Below are 21844 nucleotides of genomic sequence, written 5' to 3' on the forward strand. Positions count from 1 at the left end.
ATTTAGGACCTTGAGCGTGGCTGAGGTGCAGCCATGACCAGCTCGTAAACCAGATTGCATAGTGTAGAAGGTACAGTGTTTGTAAATTTAGCTTTTGAAGACCTTAGAAAGGCAGGGTAGGATAGATATAGGTCTGTAACAGTTTGGGTCTAGATTGTCTCCCCCTTTGAAGAGAGGGTTGACCGCGGCAGCTTTCCAATCTTTGGGGATCTCAGACGATACGAAAGAGAGGTTGAACAGGCTAGTAATAGGAGCTGCAAAAATTGCGGCGGATAATTTTAGAAAGAGAGGGTGCCAGATTGTCTAGCCCAGCTGATTTGTAGGGGTCCAGATTTTGCAGCTCTTTCATTACATCAGCTATCTGGATTTGGGTGAAGGAGAAATGGGGGAAGCTTGGGTGAGTTGCTGTGGAGGGTGCAGACACACAAACTCACAGGACACACACACACACACACACACACACACACACATACTCACAGGACACACACACATACTCACAGGACACACACACACACACACACATGCTCACAGGACACACACACACACACACACATACTCACAGGACACACACGCACATACTCACAGGACACACACACACATACTCACAGGACACACACACACATACTCACAGGACACACACACACATACTCACAGGACACACACACACACATACTCACAGGACACACACAGGAGACACACACACACAGGACACACACACTCACAGGACCCACACACAGGACACACACACACATACACACACTCTCACAGGACACACTCACAGGACACACACACAGGACACACACACACATACACACACTCTCACAGGACACACTCACAGGACACACACACAGGACACACACACACATACACACACTCTCACAGGACACACACTCACAGGACACACACACGGACACACACTCACAGGACACACACACACACATCAGACCGGTATTACTACTCCTTCAGATAGGGTTGAAACCACAGGAGGTTGGTGGCACATTAATTGGGGAGGACGTACTCGTGGTAATGGCTGGAGCGGAATCAGTGGAATGGTATCAAATAAATCAAACACATGGTTAGTCAGCGCGGGGATTTGATCCAACAACCTTTTGGTTACTGGCCCAATGCTCCTACATTCAGAGGGGTTTGGGTTAAATGTGGAAGATACAGTTCAGTTGAATGCATTCAGTTGTACAACTGACTAGGTATCCCCCCCTTTCCCTTTCATGTGTTGGATGCCATTCCATTGACTCGGTTCCAGCCATTATTTTTTAATTTTTTAATTTTACCTTTATTTAACTAGGCAAGTCAGTTAAGAACAAATTCTTATTTTCAATGACGGCCTAGGAACAGTGGGTTAACTGCCTGTTCAGGGGCAGAACGACAGATTTGTACCTTGTCAGCTCGGGGGCTTGAACTTGCAACCTTCCGGTTACTAATCCAACTCTCTAACCACTAGGCTACCCTGCCGCCCCATTATTATAAGCCATCCTCCCCTCAACAGCCTCCGCTGGTTGAAATACAGCATTTTGAAACAACCATTTGAACATATTTTTAATCTTTATCGGATGAAGTCGAGCATTTGTCAATGGAGAGAGCATTTGTCAATGGAGAGAGCATTTGTCAATGGAGAGAGCATTTGTCAATGGAGAGAGCATTTGTCAATGGAGAGAGCATTTGTCAATGGAGAGAGCATTTGTCAATGGAGAGAGCATTTTTCAATGGAGAGAGCATTTTAAAGCATTTTTAAGAGTCTAAAGCATTTTCCTGTCTATAATGGGTGATTTTTATAAGAAATATCCTAAATGTTTCCTCTCGCACAAACTTGTCTGACCTGTCGGCAACATGACTCTGTAATCGACCAATGGCTGTGTGACAAAGTGCCGTAAAGACTGCCATAGGCTGTCATTAACCACAACAATGAGGTCATTGACCACTCAACAGGAAACCACAGTACACTCAACAGGAAACCAACAGTGAGTTAGGGTACTGAATCATACTGTGCTTTGTGCTACTTCCTGAAAGACATTTGACTCAGTTTGATATCCTATGGGAGTTGAGACTAGTTCTGACTTTCTAAGAAGTATTTAGTTCAAAATATAATTCCACACTTAAGAGCATTTTTAAATGACAAATTCACCCTAAAATGAGAGATTGTCAATTGCTTTTATAACCCGTGCAATGATCTAAAATTGCTATTAGTTCAGACCTCTAAAAATAACTTTTATGTAGATGAGTTAGATGACAATGTCACCAAAAATGATGCGCGCGCTTCTATGGGGCAGAAGTCTGTGGTGTTGTCGTTCTGGATGACCAGATTGTTAGCAACCATGACAAGAGACTGCCATGAGGGGGGGGGGGGGTCGTAAAAGTGACTCGTTTCATCTTGTTCTTGATATCATGTCTTGTTTTGACTGATGTCATATCTATGCTAATATGGCTGAATTATATTTGTTTTCAATAAACATTGGAGATGAAATAGTTGACATGTTGGCAACAGTGTAAGCCAACCACGTCTGTTTAGCCGCATAGTGGCACACGCGTTGGTTTTGTTGCTAAACAACCAACCCATCTTTGTTATGTTTTTATTTCCTGCTTCAGGTTTCTATAGAAATGTGTTAGTTGTTGGCCCCTCCCACTCTTCTTTGGTGATGGTGTAGTGTGATCCTTCTCCCTGTGGGTGGTGTTGAACAAGGCTGCCACCCAAGAGGGCAGAGGAGAGTGTGGGTGGTGTTGAACAAGGCTGCCACCCACGAGGGTGATGTGTGTAGATAGTGTTAGTGGTGTTGTGTCCGTATTTATTTATTTTATTTTACCTTTATTTTACTAGGCAAGTCAGTTAAGAACAAATTCTTATTTTCAATGACGGCCTAGGAACGGTGGGTTAACTGCCTGTTCAGGGGCAGAGCGACAGATTTGTACCGGGGATATGAACTTGCAACCTTTCGGTTACTAGTCCAACGCTCTAACCACTAGGCTACCTGCCTCCCCAACGCTCTAACCACTAGGCTACCTGCCTCCCCAACGCTCTAACCACTAGGCTACCTGCCTCCCCAACGCTCTAACCACTAGGCTACCTGCCTCCCCAACGCTCTAACCACTAGGCTACCTGCCTCCCCAACGCTCTAACCACTAGGCTACCTGCCTCCCCAACGCTCTAACCACTAGGCTACCTGCCTCCCCAACGCTCTAACCACTAGGCTACCTGCCTCCCCAACGCTCTAACCACTAGGCTACCTGCCTCCCCAACGCTCTAACCACTAGGCTACCTGCCTCCCCAACGCTCTAACGACTAGGCTACCTGCCTCCCCAACGCTCTAACCACTAGGCTACCTGCCTCCCCAACGCTCTAACCACTAGGCTACCTGCCTCCCCAACGCTCTAACCACCAGGCTACCTGCCTCCCCAACGCTCTAACCACCAGGCTACCTGCCTCCCCAACGCTCTAACCACTAGGCTACCTGCCTCCCCAACGCTCTAAACCACTAGGCTACCTGCCTCCCCAACGCTCTAACCACTAGGCTACCTGCCTCCCCAACGCTCTAACCACTAGGCTACCTGCCTCCCCAACGCTCTAACCACTAGGCTACCTGCCTCCCCAACGCTCTAACCACTAGGCTACCTGCCTCCCCAACGCTCTAACCACTAGGCTACCTGCCTCCCCAACGCTCTAACCACTAGGCTACCTGCCTCCCCAACGCTCTAACCACTAGGCTACCTGCCTCCCCAACGCTCTAACCACTAGGCTACCTGCCTCCCCAACGCTCTAACCACTAGGCTACCTGCCTCCCCAACGCTCTAACCACTAGGCTACCTGCCTCCCCAACGCTCTAACCACTAGGCTACCTGCCTCCCCGGGTGCCTGGGTGATGTTGGTGTGATGACGTGTGTCCCCTCTCTCTGTATGCAGGGCAGCGGTTCAGGGGCCAGTGGTGAGCCAGCACATGGGCCAGGAGGAGTCGGAGCTGTCCAATGACAGGGGATTGGACAGCAGCCAGACATACACCTCACACCCCCACCACCAGGGGGAGCTCTCATACCTGTCTGCAGGTCAGAACCATAGACATGACCATATTTGGGTAGAAAGCGTGCCAGGTCACATAGGCCATTAGGATATATTTTATAAGGCTTAGCCTACCTGGCATTTACAAGAAATAATCATAAAAGTCACCTAATTGATTCCCCCTTGTTTTCATTAGAACAAGTGTCGCTATGTAGCTATCATTACATTTAGTATCAGAACGAAGTACACCGCTGATCGCCATAACATGTTTCTGTAGATAGCCTATCAGGGTCCTGTTAAGTTACTCTCGGCATCCACAACCAGTTGGTATGATACTGGAGAGATCCTGACCCCAGTAAATACATAGCAGCTACAGTAGGACTGTTGGAGACTAAATGTTAGTTGCACACAGTTGTGAGATTTGATCTGTAAGGCCATATTAACCGTAGTTGTGGTTCTCACCTGTGTGTGTGTGTGTGTGTGTGTGTGTGTGTGTGTGTTTGTGTTTGTCCTAGGAGAGACCAATAGTTTGAAGGGGTCCAGGTTCAGCACCAGGCCCAGGGGAGAGGGCTCTGCGCCCCCCAGTAGTCCGTCCCCCCGGGTACTAGAGCTAGCCAGAGCTAGCGTCAGTTCCTGCCCTGAGATGGGCGGACACGGGGTGAGCGAGAAACACACCCTCTGTTTCGTCATACATTTCACATAGAACATTTATTTGACTGATTTCGGTGTTTCGTCACAGATTTCGTCACAGATTTTTTAAGACTGTTCTGTTTTCCCCTTTTAGGAGGATAAAGAACCCCAAAAGATGTCTACAAAAGGTAGGTCTTTGTTTTAGTGGACTTTTCCCAACCTTCCTTATTTAGATTATGTATTTACTTTCCCGCATTATGTCACTGAGATTGTTTTTGTATGAACATAGCCTCTCTGTTCTCTCTGTTCTATCACTCTGTCTCTCTCTGTTCTCTCTCTCTCTGTTCTCTCTCTCTCTCTGTGTTCTCTGTCTGTCTCTGTCTCTCTGTTCTCTCTCTCTCTGTTCTCTCTCTCTGTCTGTCTGTCTCTGTTCTCTCTCTCTCTCTCTCTCTGTTCTCTCTCTCTCTCTGTTCTCTCTCTGTCTGTCTCTGTCTCTCTGTTCTCTCTCTCTCTCTGTTCTCTCTCTCTCTCTGTTCTCTCTCTGTCTCTCTGTTCTCTCTCTGTTATCTCTTTCTCTCTGTTCTCTCTCTGTTCTCTCTCTCTCACTGTTTTCTCTCTCTGTTCTCTCTCTGTTCGTTCTCTGTTCTCTCTCTCTCTGTTTTCTCTCTCTCTCTCTCTCTGTTCTCTCTCTCTCTGTTTTCTCTCTCTGTTCTCTCTCTCTCTCTGTTCTGTCTCTCTCTCTCTCTCTCTCTCTGTGTTCTCTCTCGCTCTCTGTTCTCTCTGTTCTCTCTCTCTGTTCTCTCTCTCTCTCTCTCTCTCTCTCTTTCTGTGTTCTCTCTCTCTCTGTTCTCTCTGTCCTCTCTCTCTGTTCTCTCTGTTCTCTGTCTCTCTCTCTCTCTCTGTTCTCTCTGTCTCTCTCTCTCTGTTCTCTCTCTCTCTGTTCTCTCTCTCTCTATTCTCTCTCTATTCTCCCCCCCCCCCCCAGGCAAGAGTACAGCGACGAGCAGGCGCCGTGTGTCGTGTCGTGAGCTGGTTCAGCCCGACTGTGACGGCTGGCTGTGGAAGAAGAGGAAGGAGAGCGGCGTGTTCATGACCCAGAAATGGCAGCGCTTCTGGTTCGTCCTCAAGGGCCCCACTCTCTACTGGTATACCAGCCAGCAGGTGAACGCATTCATTATTACCTCGTCGTTGCTGATAGAAATGGTAAAATCAAGCGCTTTCTGGATAGATGGGAGGCGGTACGTGTCGGAGAGGGTTGGCACATGCATAATCAAATCAAATCAAATGTATTTATATAGCCCTTCGTACATCAGCTGATATCTCAAAGTGCTGTACAGAAACCCAGCCTAAAACCCCAAACAGCAAGCAATGCAGGTGTAGAAGCACGGTGGCTAGGAAAAACTCCCTAGAAAGGCCAAAACCTAGGAAGAAACCTAGAGAGGAACCAGGCTATGTGGGGTGGCCAGTCCTCTTCTGGCTGTGCCGGGTGGAGATTATAACAGAACATGGCCAAGATGTTCAAATGTTCATAAATGACCAGCATGGTCGAATAATAACAGCAGAACAGTTGAAACTGGAGCAGCAGCACGGCCAGGTGGACTGGGGACAGCAAGGAGTCATCATGTCAGGTAGTCCTGGGGCATGGTCCTAGGTCTCAGGTCCTCCGAGAGAGAGAAAGAAACAGAGAAGGAGAGAATTAGAGAACGCACACTTAGATTCACACAGGACACCGAATAGGACAGGAGAAGTACTCCAGATATAACAAACTGACCCTAGCCCCCCGACACATAAACTACTGCAGCATAAATACATAAGAGGAACTAGGATAGTTGGAGAACCTCCAACCCCCCCACCCCTATCCCTTCATCCAGCAAAAAAGGACAGGAAAAGGGATGATAAGTATATGGACTCTGTGCCATGAAAAGCTGAGCGCTCAGTTGGGAATCAGGAAGTTCTCTGTTGATACGATAACGTGTAACTTCAAAAACATCATACAAGTTTAAGTAATCAGATGGTTTTCGTCTACAACGCCACAAAGGTGCATCAGAGGATTGATAACCGAGCAAACTACCAAGCCAGCGAGGCAAGATAAAATATCCCAAATAGAGCTAGATGAACCCAGAAGAATAATATACTTGTTGATCGTAGCTATAGCCATCCGTCTGGTGTTTTCGTGGTCATGACTCACTCACTGTTTAAGTTTGTCAAGGTCCAGACTCAGGACGGCAGGAAGCATAGTGGTTAGAGCATTGGACTAGTAACCGAAAGGTTGCAAGATCAAATCCCTGAGCTGACAAGGTAAATGAACCCACTGTTCCTAGGCCGTCATGGAAAATAAGAATTTGTTCTTAACTGACTTGCCAAGTTAAATAAAGTAAAATAAAAACATTTAAACTTGAGCTACAGAGCTTTTTGATGTCGGGATGCGCACACAACGCTCAACCATGATGGCTCTATACACAGACCTACTTTATCATAGGTTTACTTCTAGAACATGGTAACAGTGACAGAACAATGGTTGTTTGGGACGGTGCAACATTACAGACCATTCAGATAGAAATGCATTGTGTAAAACAGAACATTGTCCATCATGATGAATGGGGAATCATGGCGACTTGACTGAGGATCTGCTCACGTCAATGTACAGTTAAATTGCAATTATGTTATATGCTATTATATCATATTAGCATATCATTATGCATGTAATGTTATAGAGGCCCAATAATATCATGACTCACAGTGATAGTGTTATTTGCATGTAGTTGTAAAGAGTTCCGTTTTACCAGTCTAAACAGGTTTCCACTGTGCAGTGTGATTTTTGTCATTCTCTCTGTCTTTTAGACCCTGTTTATTGTGATAAGTAGCCTGGGTAAACCAGAGAGAACACTGTGCTTTGTAGGGTTCAGTCTGGTTTATCCAGGCTATCATGGCAGCAGCGCACCAATGTCCTCCCTGAGATTGGAAGGTTGGGGGTTCGATCCCCGACAGACTTGAAAAATGCTTGGCACTCAGCATTAATTGGGGTTAAGGCGATAGACTTGCGTTCAGGGTGGGTACTTGTACATCAAGCTGCCTCACGCTACAGAAACAGGAGATAGAGTCCTACCCTGTGGGCCGTTTTGGCTCGGACAAGGCTACTTACTTACTATCATGGCAGCAATAGTTGTGGTTGATTAACCTATTTATTTGTTTGTCGTTGCCAGGAGGAGAAAGCAGAGGGCCTGGTTCATATCTCCAGCTACAACATAGAGAGCGCAGGAGAACACAAGAGGAAGTAGTGAGTACCTTTGCCACATAGTATCTAGTGTGATGAGATACAGTTGAAGTCGGAAGTTTACATACACTTAGGTTGGAGTCATTAAAACTAGTTTTTCAACCACTCCACAAATTTCTTGTTAACAAACTATAGTTTTGGCAAGTCGGTTAGGACATCTACTTTGTGCACGACACAAGTCATTTTTCCAACAATTGTTTACAGACAGATTATTTCACTTATAATTCACTGTATCACAATTCCAGTGGGTCAGAAGTTTACATACACTAAGTTGTCCGTGCCATTAAACAGCTTGGGAAATTCCAGAAAATTATGTCATAGCTTTAGAAGCATCTGATAGGCTAATTGACATCATTTGAGTCAATTGGAGAGTACCTGCGGATGTATTTCAAGGCCTACCTTCAAACTCTGCCTCTTTGCTTGACATCATGGGAAAATCAAAACAAATCAGTCAAGACCTCAGAAAAAAATTGGAGACCTCCACAATCTGGTTAATCCTTGGTAGCAATTTCCAAACGCTTGAAGGTACCACGTTCATCTGTACAAACAATAGTACGCAAGTATAAACACCATGGGCCCACGCAGCCGTCATACTGCTCAGGAAGGAGACGATTCTGTCTCCTAGAGATGAACGTACTATGGTGCGAAAAGTGCAAATCAATCCCGGAACAACAGCAAAGGACCTTGTGAAGATGCTGTAGGAAATAGGTACAAAAGTATCTTTATCCACAGTAAAACTAGTCCTATATCGACATCACCTGAAAGGCTTCTCAGCAAGGAAGAAGCCACTGCTCCTAAACCTCCATTAAAAAAAGCCAGACAATGGTTTGCAACTGCACATATGGGGACAAATATCATACTTTTTGGAGAAATGTCCTCATGTCTGATGAAACAGAAATAGAATTGTTTGGCCATAATGACCATCGTTATGTTTGGAGGAAAAAGTGGGAGGCTTGCAAGCCGAAGAACACCATCCCAACCGTGAAGCACAGGGGTGGCAGATTCATGTTGTGGGGGTGCTTTGCTGCAGGAGGGACTGGTGCACTTCACAAAATAGATGGCATCATGAGGTAGGAAAATTGTGGATATATTGAAACAACATCTCAAGACATCAGTCAGGAAGTTGAAGCTTGGTTGCAAATGGTTCTTCCAAATGGACAATGACCCCAAGCATACTTCCAAAGTTGTAGCAAAATGGCTTAAGGACAACAAAGTCGAGGTATTGGAGTGGCCATCACAAAGCCCTGACCTTAATCCTATAGAACATTTGTGGGCAGAGCTAAAAAAAAGTGTGTGTGATCAAGGAGGCCTACAAACCTGACTCTGTTACACTAGCTCTGTCAGAATGGGCCAGAATTCACCCAACTTATTGTGGGAAGTACTGTAGTCACATCTGGGTTCAAATAGAAATTTAATATCCCAGAACGCTCAAAGCTGGAGCTAACTTAATCCTAACTGCCAATCTCTCTCTTCCCCCCTCTCTCTCTCTCTCCTCCGGTCTGTCTGTGTCTGTCTTTCTTTCTCTCTCCCCAGTGTCTTCCAAATGTGCCACCAGCGCTTCCAGACTTTCTTCTTTGCCGCCGAGAATGTCAATGACATGACCAAGTAGGTGTGATGAATTATGAACACATCTGGTTGAAACCGGTTCAGGGAATAGAACCGAAAACCAAAAAAAAAAAATTAAAGTACCAGAATCAGATCCGGGACTGAAAGTGCTCTATACTGTACCAGAACAGAACCATTATTTTAAAAGCATGGGAACCGGTTAAAAACGTTATTTTACATTCTGGGTATTTTCTTCTAGTCCCACAAAAAACACAAATCAAATCAAATGTTATTGGTCACATACACATGTTTAGCAGATGTTAATGCGAGTGTAGGGAAATGTTTGTGCTTCTAGTTCCGACAGTGCAGTAATACCTAACAAGTAATCTAACAGTTTCACAACAACTACCTAATACACACAAATGTAAAAGGATGGAAGAAGAATGTGTACATAGAAATATATGGATGAGCGATGGCCGAGCGGCATAGGCAAGATGTAATAGATGGTATAAAATACAGTATATACATATGAGATGAGTAATGGAAGATAAACTGTTTTAAGTGACTAGTGATCCATTTATTAAATTGGCTAATGATTTGAGTGTGTATGTAGGCAGCAGCTTCTCTGTTTTAGTGATGGCTGTTTAACAGTCTGATGGTCTTGAGATAGAAGCTGTTTTTCAGTCACTCGGTCTCCGGTCTTGGTGCACCTATACTGACCTCGTCTCCTGGATGGTAGTGGGGTGAACAGGCAGTGGCTCGGGTGGTTGTTGTCCTTGATGATCTTTTTGGCCTTCCTGTGACATCGGGTGCTGTAGGTGTCCTGGAGGGCAGGTAGTTTGCCCCCGGTGATGCGTTGTGCAGACCGCACCACCCTCTGGAGAGCCTTGCGGTTGAGGGTGGTGAAGTTGCCGTACCAGGCGGTGATACAGCCCGACAGGATGCTCTCAATTGTGCATCTGTAAAGGTTTGTGAGGGTTTTAGGTGACAAGCCAAATTTCAGGAGCCTCCTGAGGTTGAAGACGCGCTGTTGCGCCTTCTTCACCACACTGTCTGTGTGGGTAGACCATTTCAGTTTGTCCGTGATGTGTACCCTAAGGAACTTAACTTTCCACCTTCTCCACTACTGTCCCGTCGATGTGGATAGGGGGGTGATGTTTGCTGTTTCCTGAAGTCCACGATAATTTCCTTTGTTTTGTTGACGTTGAGGTGAGAGATTGTTTTCCTGACACCACACTCCGAGGGCCTTCACCTCCTTCCTGTAGGCCGTCTCGTCGTTGTTGGTAATCAAGCCCACTACTGTTGTGTCATCTGCAAACTTGATGATTGAGTTGGAGGCGTGCATGGCCGCGCAGTCGTGGGTGAACAGGGAGTACAGAAGAGGGCTGAGCACGCACCCAGTGTTGAGGATCAGCAAAGTGGAGAGGTTGTTTCCTACCTTCACCACCTAGGGGCGGCACGTCAGAAAGTCCAGGACCCAATAGCACAGGGCAGGGTTGAGACCCAGGGACTCGAGCTTAATGATGAGCTTGGAGGGTACTATGGTGTTGAATGCTGAGCTGTAGTCACTTAACAGCATTCCTTACATAGGTATTCCTCTTTTCCAGATGGGATAGGGCAGTGTGCATTGTGATGGCGATTGCATCGCCTGTGGACCTGTTGGGGCGGTATTCAAACTGAAGTGGGTCTAGGGTAGAGGTCGACCAATACCGATTTATTGGAGGACCCCAAAAAAAGCCGATACCGATCAAACTGCCGATTTAAAATAATATATATTTATATATTTTTTATGTTTTTATAAATAAAATCTATATAGTGTCAAATAAATAATGAAATGTTCAATTTGATTAACATAATGGAAAAACACAGTGTTGGAAAAGGAAGTAAAAGTGCAATATGTGCCATGTAAAAAAGCTAACGTTTAATTTCCTTGCTCAGAACATGAGAACATATGAAAGCTGGAGGTTCAATATTCCCAGTTAAGAAGTTTTAGGTTGTAGTTATTATAGGAATTATGACACGTCGACTATTTCTCTCTATTCCATTTGTCTCTCATATACCTTTGACTATTGGATGTTCTTATAGGCACTTTAGTATTGCCAGCCTAATCGTGGGAGTTGATAGGCTTGAAGTCATAAACAGAGCTGTGCTTCAAGCATTGCTAAGAGCTGCTGGCATACGCAGTAAAGTGCTGTTTGAATGCTTACGAGCCTGCTGCTGCCTACCACATCTCAGCCAGTCTGCTCTATCAAATATCAAATCAGACTTAATTATAATATAATAAACACAGAAATACGAGCCTTTGTTCATTAATATGGTCAAATCCGGAAACTATCATTTCAAAAACATTCTTCAAGTCTATTCTTTCAGTGAAATATGGAACCGTTCCGTATTTTATCAAATGGGTGGCAACCCTAAGTCTAAATATTGCTGTTACATTGCACAACCTTCAATGTTATGTCATAATTATGTACAATTCTGGCAAATTAGTTCGCAAAGAGCCAGGCAGCCCAAACTGTGGTATATAGCGTAACTCTGCTTGCACTAAACGCAAGAGAAGTGACACAATTTCCCTAGTTAATATTGCCTGCTAACATTAATTTATTTGAACTAAATATGCAGGTTTAAAAAATATATACTTCTGTGCATTGATTTTTAACAAAGGCATTGATGTTTAGATACATTTGTGGAAAGATTGTGCTTTTTTCGCCAATGCACTTTTGTTAAATCTGTTGAAGTAGCCTGTGATACGATGATGAATTAACAGGCACCGCATTGTGTGTTTATATACAACGCAGGACAAGCTAGTTAACCTAGTAATATCATCAACCATGTGTAGTTAACTAGTGATTGTGAAGATTGATTGTTTTTTATAAGATAAGTTTAATGGTAGCTAGCAACTTACCTTGGCTCCTTGCAGCCACAAGGTCCTTTTGACGCTGCACTCGCGTAACAGGTGGTCAGCCTGCCACGCAGTTTCCTCGTGGATTGCAATGTAATCGGCCATAGAAGGAGAGGGGGGCCCGCAGTTTTTGGTAGCGGGCCGCGTCGGTGGCCCTGTATTATCCTCAAAGCGGGCAAAGAAGATGTTTTAGTGTGTCTGGAAGCAAGACGTCGTTTTTTTTTGTAGTTCGTAATTGCCTGTAGACCCTGCCACATACATCTCGTGTCTGAGCCGTTGAATTGCGACTTCACTTTGTCCCTATACCAACATTTCGCCAGTTTGATTGCCTTGCGGAGGGAATAACTACACTATTTACATTCCGCCATATTCCTAGTCATCTTTCCATGGTTGAATGCGGTGGTTCGCGCTTTCTGCGAATGCCACCATCTATCCACTGTTTCAGTGGGTACAACATCTCCAATGTACGTCCTTATAAACTCATTCACCGAGTCAGTGTAGAAATGTATGTTATTCTCTGAGGCTTCCCGGAACATTTTCCAGTCCACGTGATCAAAACAATCTTACAGCGTGGATTCCGATTAGTCAGAGGGTACATCCTGTTTGAGTTTCTGCCTGTAGGATGGTAGCAGCCAAATGGAGTCGTGGTCGGGCGGGGGAGGGTCCTGTATGCATCTCTAAAGTTAGAGTAGCAGTGGGCCAGTGTATTGCCCGCTTGTGTGCTACAGTCAATGTGCTGATACAATTTCGGTAGCCCTGTTCTCAAATTAGCTTTGTTAAAATCCCCAGCTACAATAAATGCAGCATCAGGATATATGTTTTCCAGTTTCCATAGAGTCCAGTGAAGTTCCTTGAGTGGGGGGGGGGTATACACAGCTGTGTCTATAATTGAAGAGAATTCTCTTGGCAGATAATGTGGTCAGCATTTGATTGTAAGGAATTATAGGTCAGATGATCAAAAGGACTTGAGTTCCTGTATGTTGTTATTACACCATGAGTCGTTAATCATGAAGCATACACCCCCGCCCTTCTTCTTCCCAGAAAGATGTTTATTTCTGTCGGTGCGACGCATGAAGAATCCCGGTGGCTGTACAGACTCCGACAACATATCCTGAGAGAGCCTTGTTTCCGTGTACAGAGAATGTTACAATCTCTGATGTCTCTCTGGAAGGCAGCCCTTTCCCTAATTTAGTCCACCTTGATGTCCAGAGACTGGACATTGGCGAGTAATATACTCGGAAGCGGTGGGTGATGTGTACCGAAGTCTGACCAGGAGCCCGCTCTGTCTACCCTTCTGCCGCGACGTTGTTTTGGGTCGGCCTCTGGGATTAGATCCAATGTCCTGGGTGGTGGCCCGAACAAAGGATCCGCTTCAGGAAAGTTGTATTTCTGGTCGTAATGTTGGTGAGTTGACGTCACTCTTATATGCAGTAGTTATTCCCGGCTGTATGTAATAATATTTAAGATTTTCTGGCCTAACAATGTAAGAAATAATACATAAAAAAACAAAATACTGTATAGTTTCCTAAGGACTCGAAGTGAGGCGACCATCTCTGTCAGCGATATCTTGCAACAAAGCACCTATGCAAAGCCCTCCCTCTGTCACTCAGAACCTTCTTCCAGTGTCTGCCTGCCAGCTGAAAAATGCTACGTTGGGGACCGCAGCTGTACCGCAGCCAGGCAAATTGGTGCTGTGACGTCATCGTGGCAACAGCAAAACGCTATCTATCGACTTCTATTGACAATTCAAAGAGCCAATAGCGGATCCCCACCCGCAAAACTTCAGTTGCCTCTCGCACCCTACACTTGTCTTTCCATCACACATGTAAACAACTCCATGAACTATAGTTTGCCCATTCCATTGCACTATCCATACTGCATGAATGGTGAAGGAATTTAATGTCAAGCTAAATGTAAACAAATAATAATGATTTCAGAGGTTTAAAAAAGGAACAGAAAGGAATGATATGAACCAGTACTTTTTTGGGGGGTTCAAACCGGTTCCGAATTTTATTTAGCTGGTCGGAACAGTGGAGTGAAATGGGAAGAAGAAAAAAATTGTTCTGTTCAGATTGGAAAATAACTTTGGGTTCCAACTCCTGGTTCCAATATACACTGCTAATACACACACATACACATACGCTGTTCTCTTCCCTACAGGTCTCCTGCATATTTCAATGATTCATTTAAGAAAGCCTGGCAGGAAATACACAACTGAGGATTCCCCATAGAAACGATGACGGAGACGTCCCAGTGATTTGAATATATTGGAACATTTTGATAGGATAATGTCTGTGGTTGTTTGACACCACACACCACACACACACACCACATACCACACACACCATACACACACCATACACACAGCACACACACACCATACACCATACACACACCACAGCTGTGTGATGGAGACAACACTCGACTGAATCTCTCCATTGCGGTCTCTGTCTGGCTCTGAAACATAATACAGATGTTGTCTCTGTCTGGCTCTGAAACGTTATACAGATGTTGTCTCTGTCTGTGTGCTACGATCTGGTGGCTACACCCTCTTTCTCCCTCTCTCTTTCTCCATCTTTCTCATTCCCTTTTTCTCTCTCTCCCACAAATACAAATGCACCCATTTTAAGGCAGTGGCATTATCTCTACCACACAGGCCACTGATAGTTTGTTGACAGGACACTGACAATTTGTAAGCGGGCAGGTGACAGTTTGTTGGCGGGCCACTGATAGTTTCAGGTGAGGTAAAGCGAGGTAGGCTACTTCAAGAGTACTGACTACTGAGCGTATATGATAGTCTATGCTCCCACCTTGTGTTGGTTTGTCAGTACTACAGAAATCGGCAGAGAATTACATAGTTCAAGGGTTGTCCAGTTGAAAGTAAAGATGTTATGTTCTAAGTGCAGATCTAGGATAAGACCCCCCCCCCCCCCCGTCCATGTAATCTATTTGATTATGATCTACAAGGCGAAACTGATCCTAGATCAGAACTCCTACTAGCTTTATGAAGCTTTTCCAAGATGGCGTAGCAGCCAGGCGTGTGTGTTGTCCCATGTAAATATCGTTGTCCTTATTTTTTTCCTGTATATATTTTTATCTCCCTTTGCATCTACGGACTGAATATACTCTCCTGCAACCCGCCTCAACCAATGTGTTACAGATCTGCTATTTCTATACTTTAGAACCGGAACCCCCATCAGCAGCTAGCCAGCTAACTAGCTATTAGCTAGTAGTCAGTTAGCCACTGCTAGGGGTCTTCACCGTTAAGTCGGACACCAGCCAGCCTCAACTCAGTCAAGACCTGCCAGTCTGGACAGCGCGATATCAACCCAGAGCATATCGGACTGCTTTTTCCCTACCACATCTCCGGATTCCTACCTAGAGGAGATCTGCATGGAGGAATGGGCCAAAATACCAGCAACAGTGTGTGAACCTTGTGAAGACTTACAGAAAACGTTTGACCTCTGTCATTGCCAACAAAGGGTATATAACAAAGTATTGAGATACATTTTTGTTATTGACCAAATACTTATTTTCCACCATAATTTGCAAATAAATTCATTAAAAATCCTACAATGTGATTTTCTGGATTTTTTTCTAATTTTGTCTGTCATAGTTGAAGTGTACCTATGATGAAAATTACAGGCCTCTCTCATCTTTTTAAGTGGGAGAACTTGCACAATTGGTGGCTGACTAAATACTTTTTTGCCCCACTGTATATCCATCCTGCCCTGCCATTCTAAAATCTTCAGAAGCCAAGTTAACAAACAGATCACCGACCATTTCGAATCCCACCGTCTACCTTCATGGGTGCACCTCAGCCACGCTCAAGGTCCTAAACGATATCATAATCGCCATCGATAAAGAGACAATACTGTGCAGCCGTCTTCATCGACCTGGCCAAGTCTTTCGACTCTGTCAATCACCGCCTTCTTATCGGCAGAATCAATAGCCTTGGTTTCTCAAATGACTGACTCGCCTGGTTCACCAACTACTTCTCAGACAGAGTTCAGTGTGTCAAATCGGAGGGCCTGTTGTCCGGACCTCTGGCAGTCTCTATGAGGGTGCTAAAGGGTTAAATTCTCGGGCCGACTCTTTTCTCTGAAAACATCAATGATGTCGCTCTTGCTGCTGGTGATTCTCTGATCCACCTCTACGCACACAAAACGATTCTGTATACATCTGGCCCTTCTTAGGACACTGTGTTAACAAACCTACAAACGAGCCACAATGCCATACAACACTCCTTCCATGGCCTCCAACTGCTTTTAAATGCTAGTAAAACTAAATGCATGCTCTTCAACCGATTGCAGCCCGCACCTGCCCGCCCGTCCAGCATCACTACTCTGGACGGTTCTGACTTAGAATATGTGGACAACTACAAATACCTAGGTGTCTGGTTAGACTGTAAACTCTCCTTCCAGACTCACATCTCCAATCCAAAATTAAATCTGGAATCCGCTTCCTATTTCGCAACAAAGCCTCCTTCACTCATGCTGCCCGGCATTCCCTCGTGAAACTGACTATCCTACCGATCCTTGACTTCGGCGAAGTATTGACAAAATAGCCTCCGACACTCTACTCAGCAAACTGGATGTAGTCTATCACCGTGCCATCCGTTTTAACACCAAAGCCCCATATACTACCCACCACTGCGACTTGTATGCTGTCGTTGGCTAGCCCTCGCTACATATTCCTCACCAAACCCACTGGCTCCAGGTCATCTATAAGTCTTCGCTAGGTAAATGTCTCGGCTCACTGGTCACCATAGCAGCACCCACCCGTAGCATGCACTCCAGCAGGTATATTTCACTGGGCACCCCCTAAGCCAATTCCTCTTTTGGCCGCCTTTCCTTTCAGTTCTCTGCTGCCAATGAGTGGATTGAAGCTGAAGTCTTAGATCTCCCTCTCTAACTTTAAGCACCAGTTGTCAGAGCAGCTTACCGATCACTGTACCTGTACACAGCCAATCTGTAAATAGCACTCCCAACTACCTCATCCCCATATTGTTATTTATCTTCTTGCTCTTTTGCACCCCAGTATCTCTACTTGCACATCATCATCTGCACATCTGTCACTCCAGTGTTAACGCTAAATTGTAATTATTTCACCTCTATGGCCTATTTATTGTCTTACCTCCCTAAACTTCTACATCTGCACACACTGTACATAGATTTTTCTATTGTGTTATTGACTGTACCTTTGTTTATGTGTAACTCTGTGTTGTTGTTTTTGTCGCACTGCTTTGCTTTATCTTGGCCAGGTCACAGTTGTATATGAGAACTTGTTCTCAACTGGCCTACCTGGTTAAATAAAGGTAAAATTAAAATAAAATATAGGCCCTTGCAGTGAACACTGTCTCTTCCTCTGCAGGTGGATCAACTGTCTGATCACAGCCATACAGAAACACAAGAAGTTCCACAAAGGACCACCGGACAACGAAGAGGGTAGGAGAACCTTTTCATGAGATTTGATGGGATAATTATGTATTTCATCACCGTTTTTCTTATTATTGTGTTCCTTGATAGTAGCCAAATCAAAAAATACATTACAACCTCATTTCCCAGCCTACACCTCCTGGACTAACACGTTTCAATGGAGAGTCTCATCTGTGTCTGGGTAACCATCCAAATGTGTTTCAAACTAGAACAACAGGTCTGGACAAGCGGAAGTTCTAATGATAAGGTTGATTGTTTGTGTCTTTGTGGACAGAGTGCTACAGTGAGACGGAGTCAGAAGATGAGGGGTCTTCTCCTTCACCACGCAGAAACAAGATCTACACGGTGATGAGAGAGACACACACTTTCACACTCTCTCTCTTTCTTTCTCTCTCTCTCTCTCTCTCTCTCTCTCTCTCTCTCTCTCTCTTGCTCTTTCTTTCTCTCTCTCTCTCTCTCTCTCTCTTGCTCTTTCTTGCTCTTTCTTTCTCTCTCTCTCTCTCTTGCTCTTTCTTTCTCTCTCTCTCTCTCTCTCTCTCTCTACCTCTCTCTGTCTCTCTCTCTTCTCCCTCTCTCTCTCTCTCTACCTCTCTCTGTCTCTCTCTCTTCTCCCTCTCTCTCTCTCTCTACCTCTCTCTGTCTCTGTCTCCCCCCCCCTCTCTCTCTCTCTCTCTCTCTACCTCTCTCTGTCTCTCTCTCTCTCTGTCTCCCTCTCTTCTCTCTACCTCTCTCTACCTCTCCCTCTGTCTCTCTCTCTCTCCCTCTCTCTCTCTGTCTCTCTCTCTATCTCTCTCTCTCTCTGTGTGTGTTCACTCATAAAAAAGCAAGGTTCCATACGAATCTAATATGTTTTTTAGTGAGGTTCCATACTAATCTAATATTTTGTTTAGTGAGGTTCCATACTAATCTAATATGTTGTTTAGTGAGGTTCCATACGAATCTAATATGTTGTTTAGTGAGGTTCCATACGAATCTAATATGTTGTTTAGTGAGGTTCCGTACTAATCTAATATGTTGTTTAGTGAGATTCCATACTAATCTAATATGTTGTTTAGTGAGGTTCCATACTAATCTAATATGTTGTTTAGTGAGGTTCCATACGAATCTAATATGTTGTTTAGTGAGGTTCCATACTAATCTAATATGTTGTTTAGTGAGGTTCCATACTAATCTAATATGTTGTTTAGTGAGGTTCCATACTAATCTAATATGTTGTTTAGTGAGGTTCCATACTAATCTAATATGTTGTGTGTGTTGGACACCAGAAAACTCTGTCCAACACACTGCCTCGGGCCAGGAAAGAGAAGGAGAAGGAGGAGAAAGAGAAAGAGAAGAAGAACAAGGTTCAGGTTCCCGCTCCACCCACAGGGCTCAGCAGAAGCCCAGGTACAGTAGAGCACTTCTCTGTTTCACCACAAGGTGACAGAAGAGTCATATAAGGGTAGTCAATTACCTGATCATCTATTTCATTTCTCCCAGATTGCTCCAATGTCCTGGGGGCGTCAGCTGTCTCTTCCTTCCATGTTGTCTGCCTTCTTTCTCCAATGTTTCAAATATGCCATTAGCAATAATAAAATGTCTAACTTTGAATGGTGCATACAAACATACAATTACAGCCACATCTTTCTCTCCCTCCCACATCCTCCCACATCTTTCTCTCCCTCTCTCAACCTCTCACTCTCACTCTCACTCTCACTCTCACTCTCACTCTCACTCCCACTCCCACCAGGAGCTCCAGAGGATGAGATGGACGTGCTGTTCCACGGACTGAAGGAGGGCGGCGTGTCCCTGATCGGCAGCAAGCAGCCACAGACCCAAGACCACTTCCGAAAGTCCTTCATCCGGCGCAACAAGAACCCGGTCATCAATGAGAAGGCCCACACGCTCCGCGCGCTGCAGAGCACTCTCAAGGTTAGGGTCAAGCCTCAGAGCTTAAAGTCTCTCCAACTATGCAGTGTCCCTCCTTTTGCTTAAGTGCGCTACTTATGTGATCTCATATTGTATTTGTTGCCTTGAGGTCACCAAGGCAGAGCGCTCCTGTAAATGTTGTTAGTATTTGTAATAATTAATTGTTTTTATAGCATTTTTCCCTACTAACTTTTTGTTTTATGAATGAACTATTGATTTAGCTTATTATAGTTTGAATCCAGCACGTTTTCAAGACTGAAGTTGACGGTTGGTTTTTGACTAGCTAGCTAATGTCTGATGCTAATGCTAATGTTAGCTGGCTAGCATGCAATCTTTTGATTCGCTTATGCCAACTGTCCAGAGGTTGAGGATGGAGAAGAAGCCCCGAGGCAGTGGTGTACAGAGATGACAGATGACCATGACCGTATGGAGGACTAACATGCTGACTAGACCAGGCACGCTCGTGCCATCGCGAGCATGTTGATTTTGTCCAGCCACACAAGACACGATCAGGACGCTCAGGTTGAAATATCAAAACGAACTCTGAACCACCTATATTAATTTGGGGACAGGTCGAAATGCATGAAACATTCATGGCCATTTAGCTAGCTAGCTTATTGTTGCTAACTCATTTGTCCTCGGATATTAACATTGGTTGGTATTTTACCTGAAATGCACAAGGTCCTCTACTCTGATAATTAATCCACAGATAAAAGGTTAGTTAGTTTCTAGTAAGTTTCTAGTAACATCTCCTCCTTCAGTCTTCTTATTCGATGAGGTTTAACGGTAGTTGGCATCCAATAAATGTTGCATTACCAACCGCCACCTACTAGACTGCCAACTCCCTTGTACTTAGCTTGAAAAAATTCTGCTTTAATAAACAAATACCCTACCATCTAACACTACACTCACTAAAAATAACATACTAAATCAATAAATAAACACAATACTCCACTATTTAACTCTATGTAGTCCTACTTCAGGCCAACCGCCTGAAAGGATGGGACATCACCACTTAACACACCCTGTAACTCTTGTGATGTTAAGTCTTGCACACGCAAATACCTCTCTGCAGCTGCCACCACATCCTACATTTTCTGCAACTTACATTCCATCCCTGCAGTACAGTTGATAACCATTGCTATAAATGCTAAAAATCTAATCTTACTGAAACATATATCACTTTTTGGTTTATCCCTCTGTACTGATACAGATCAACTACTCACACCACTCCTCTCAGGATCCCTCCCCCTTAACCCATCTTCCTCTACTTTCTTCACTGCCTCAGCATATGACAACTACTTCTACTCTAACCCTGGGAGCCTCAACCTGCCTCTCTCGCGTGGGACATTTCTGTCCCGGGAATCTTCCCCTTCAGTTTGTCAGCTTTCACATATGTAATCACTTTCAATTGTGCCCTTTTCTTGGGGGAAAAACTATTCCCATCAAATTGTATTCTTCACATGCGCCGAATACAACAGGTGTAGGTAGACCTTACAGTGAAATGCTTATCTCTTGTCCCCATTAATTTAACGCAGAACGCCTGCTCCCTCTGACCAGCAGAAACACAAACAAACCACTTCTCGTTACCCTCACCGATTCCACAGCACCCAACTCTGTTTTCAACCCGCCCTTAAACCACAAATGGATCAGCCAAAGGGCAAGGGTCCACTTCTCCCAAAAACTTCAGTCCTACAATCACAGACTCATCTTTATCCTGACCCTCGGTGCAAGCCACGGGCTCCGAGAACCCTCGGGCACCTACCACCTCCGATACTTCACCTTCATTCACTTCCATTTCTCCTCCTGTCTTCAACTCACTCTGCTTACACTTTCTACCATTTTTCTTTAACAAACCATCTCCGTTTTCCCACCATTTTTAACTGACTCAAGTCATCAAGTTACCTATTTCTCTCTCTACCTCTCTCTCTGTCTCCCTCTCTTCTCTCTACCTCTCCCTCTCTCTCTCTCTCTCTCTCTCTCTCTCTCTCTCTCTCTCTCTCTCTCTCTCTCTCTCTCTACCTCTCTGTCTCTCTCTTCTCCCTCTCTCTCTCTCTCTCTCTCTCTCTCTCTACCTCTCTCTCTCTACCTCTCTCTGTCTCTCTCTTCTCTCTCCCTCTCTCTCTCTCTCTCTCTACCTCTCT

At 44.7% G+C, this 21844-nt stretch overlaps 1 protein-coding gene across 1 annotated transcript in view; it reads left to right on the forward strand.

Annotated features, from left to right (window-relative positions):
- cnksr1 (connector enhancer of kinase suppressor of Ras 1) overlaps positions 1–21844 on the forward strand; it is an 87088-nt gene that overhangs the window by 60346 nt on the left and 4898 nt on the right. Inside the window, exons 10-19 of the mRNA XM_020487011.2 lie at positions 3911–4050; positions 4519–4661; positions 4788–4821; positions 5619–5794; positions 7837–7910; positions 9441–9512; positions 17728–17801; positions 18067–18137; positions 19058–19178; positions 19522–19703. Of these exons, the coding sequence (XP_020342600.2) occupies positions 3911–4050; positions 4519–4661; positions 4788–4821; positions 5619–5794; positions 7837–7910; positions 9441–9512; positions 17728–17801; positions 18067–18137; positions 19058–19178; positions 19522–19703 (1087 nt within the window). The remainder of the gene's footprint in view (positions 1–3910; positions 4051–4518; positions 4662–4787; positions 4822–5618; positions 5795–7836; positions 7911–9440; positions 9513–17727; positions 17802–18066; positions 18138–19057; positions 19179–19521; positions 19704–21844) is intronic.

Source organism: Oncorhynchus kisutch, linkage group LG7, assembly GCF_002021735.2.
Source record: "Oncorhynchus kisutch isolate 150728-3 linkage group LG7, Okis_V2, whole genome shotgun sequence".
Lineage (NCBI taxonomy): Eukaryota > Metazoa > Chordata > Actinopteri > Salmoniformes > Salmonidae > Oncorhynchus > Oncorhynchus kisutch.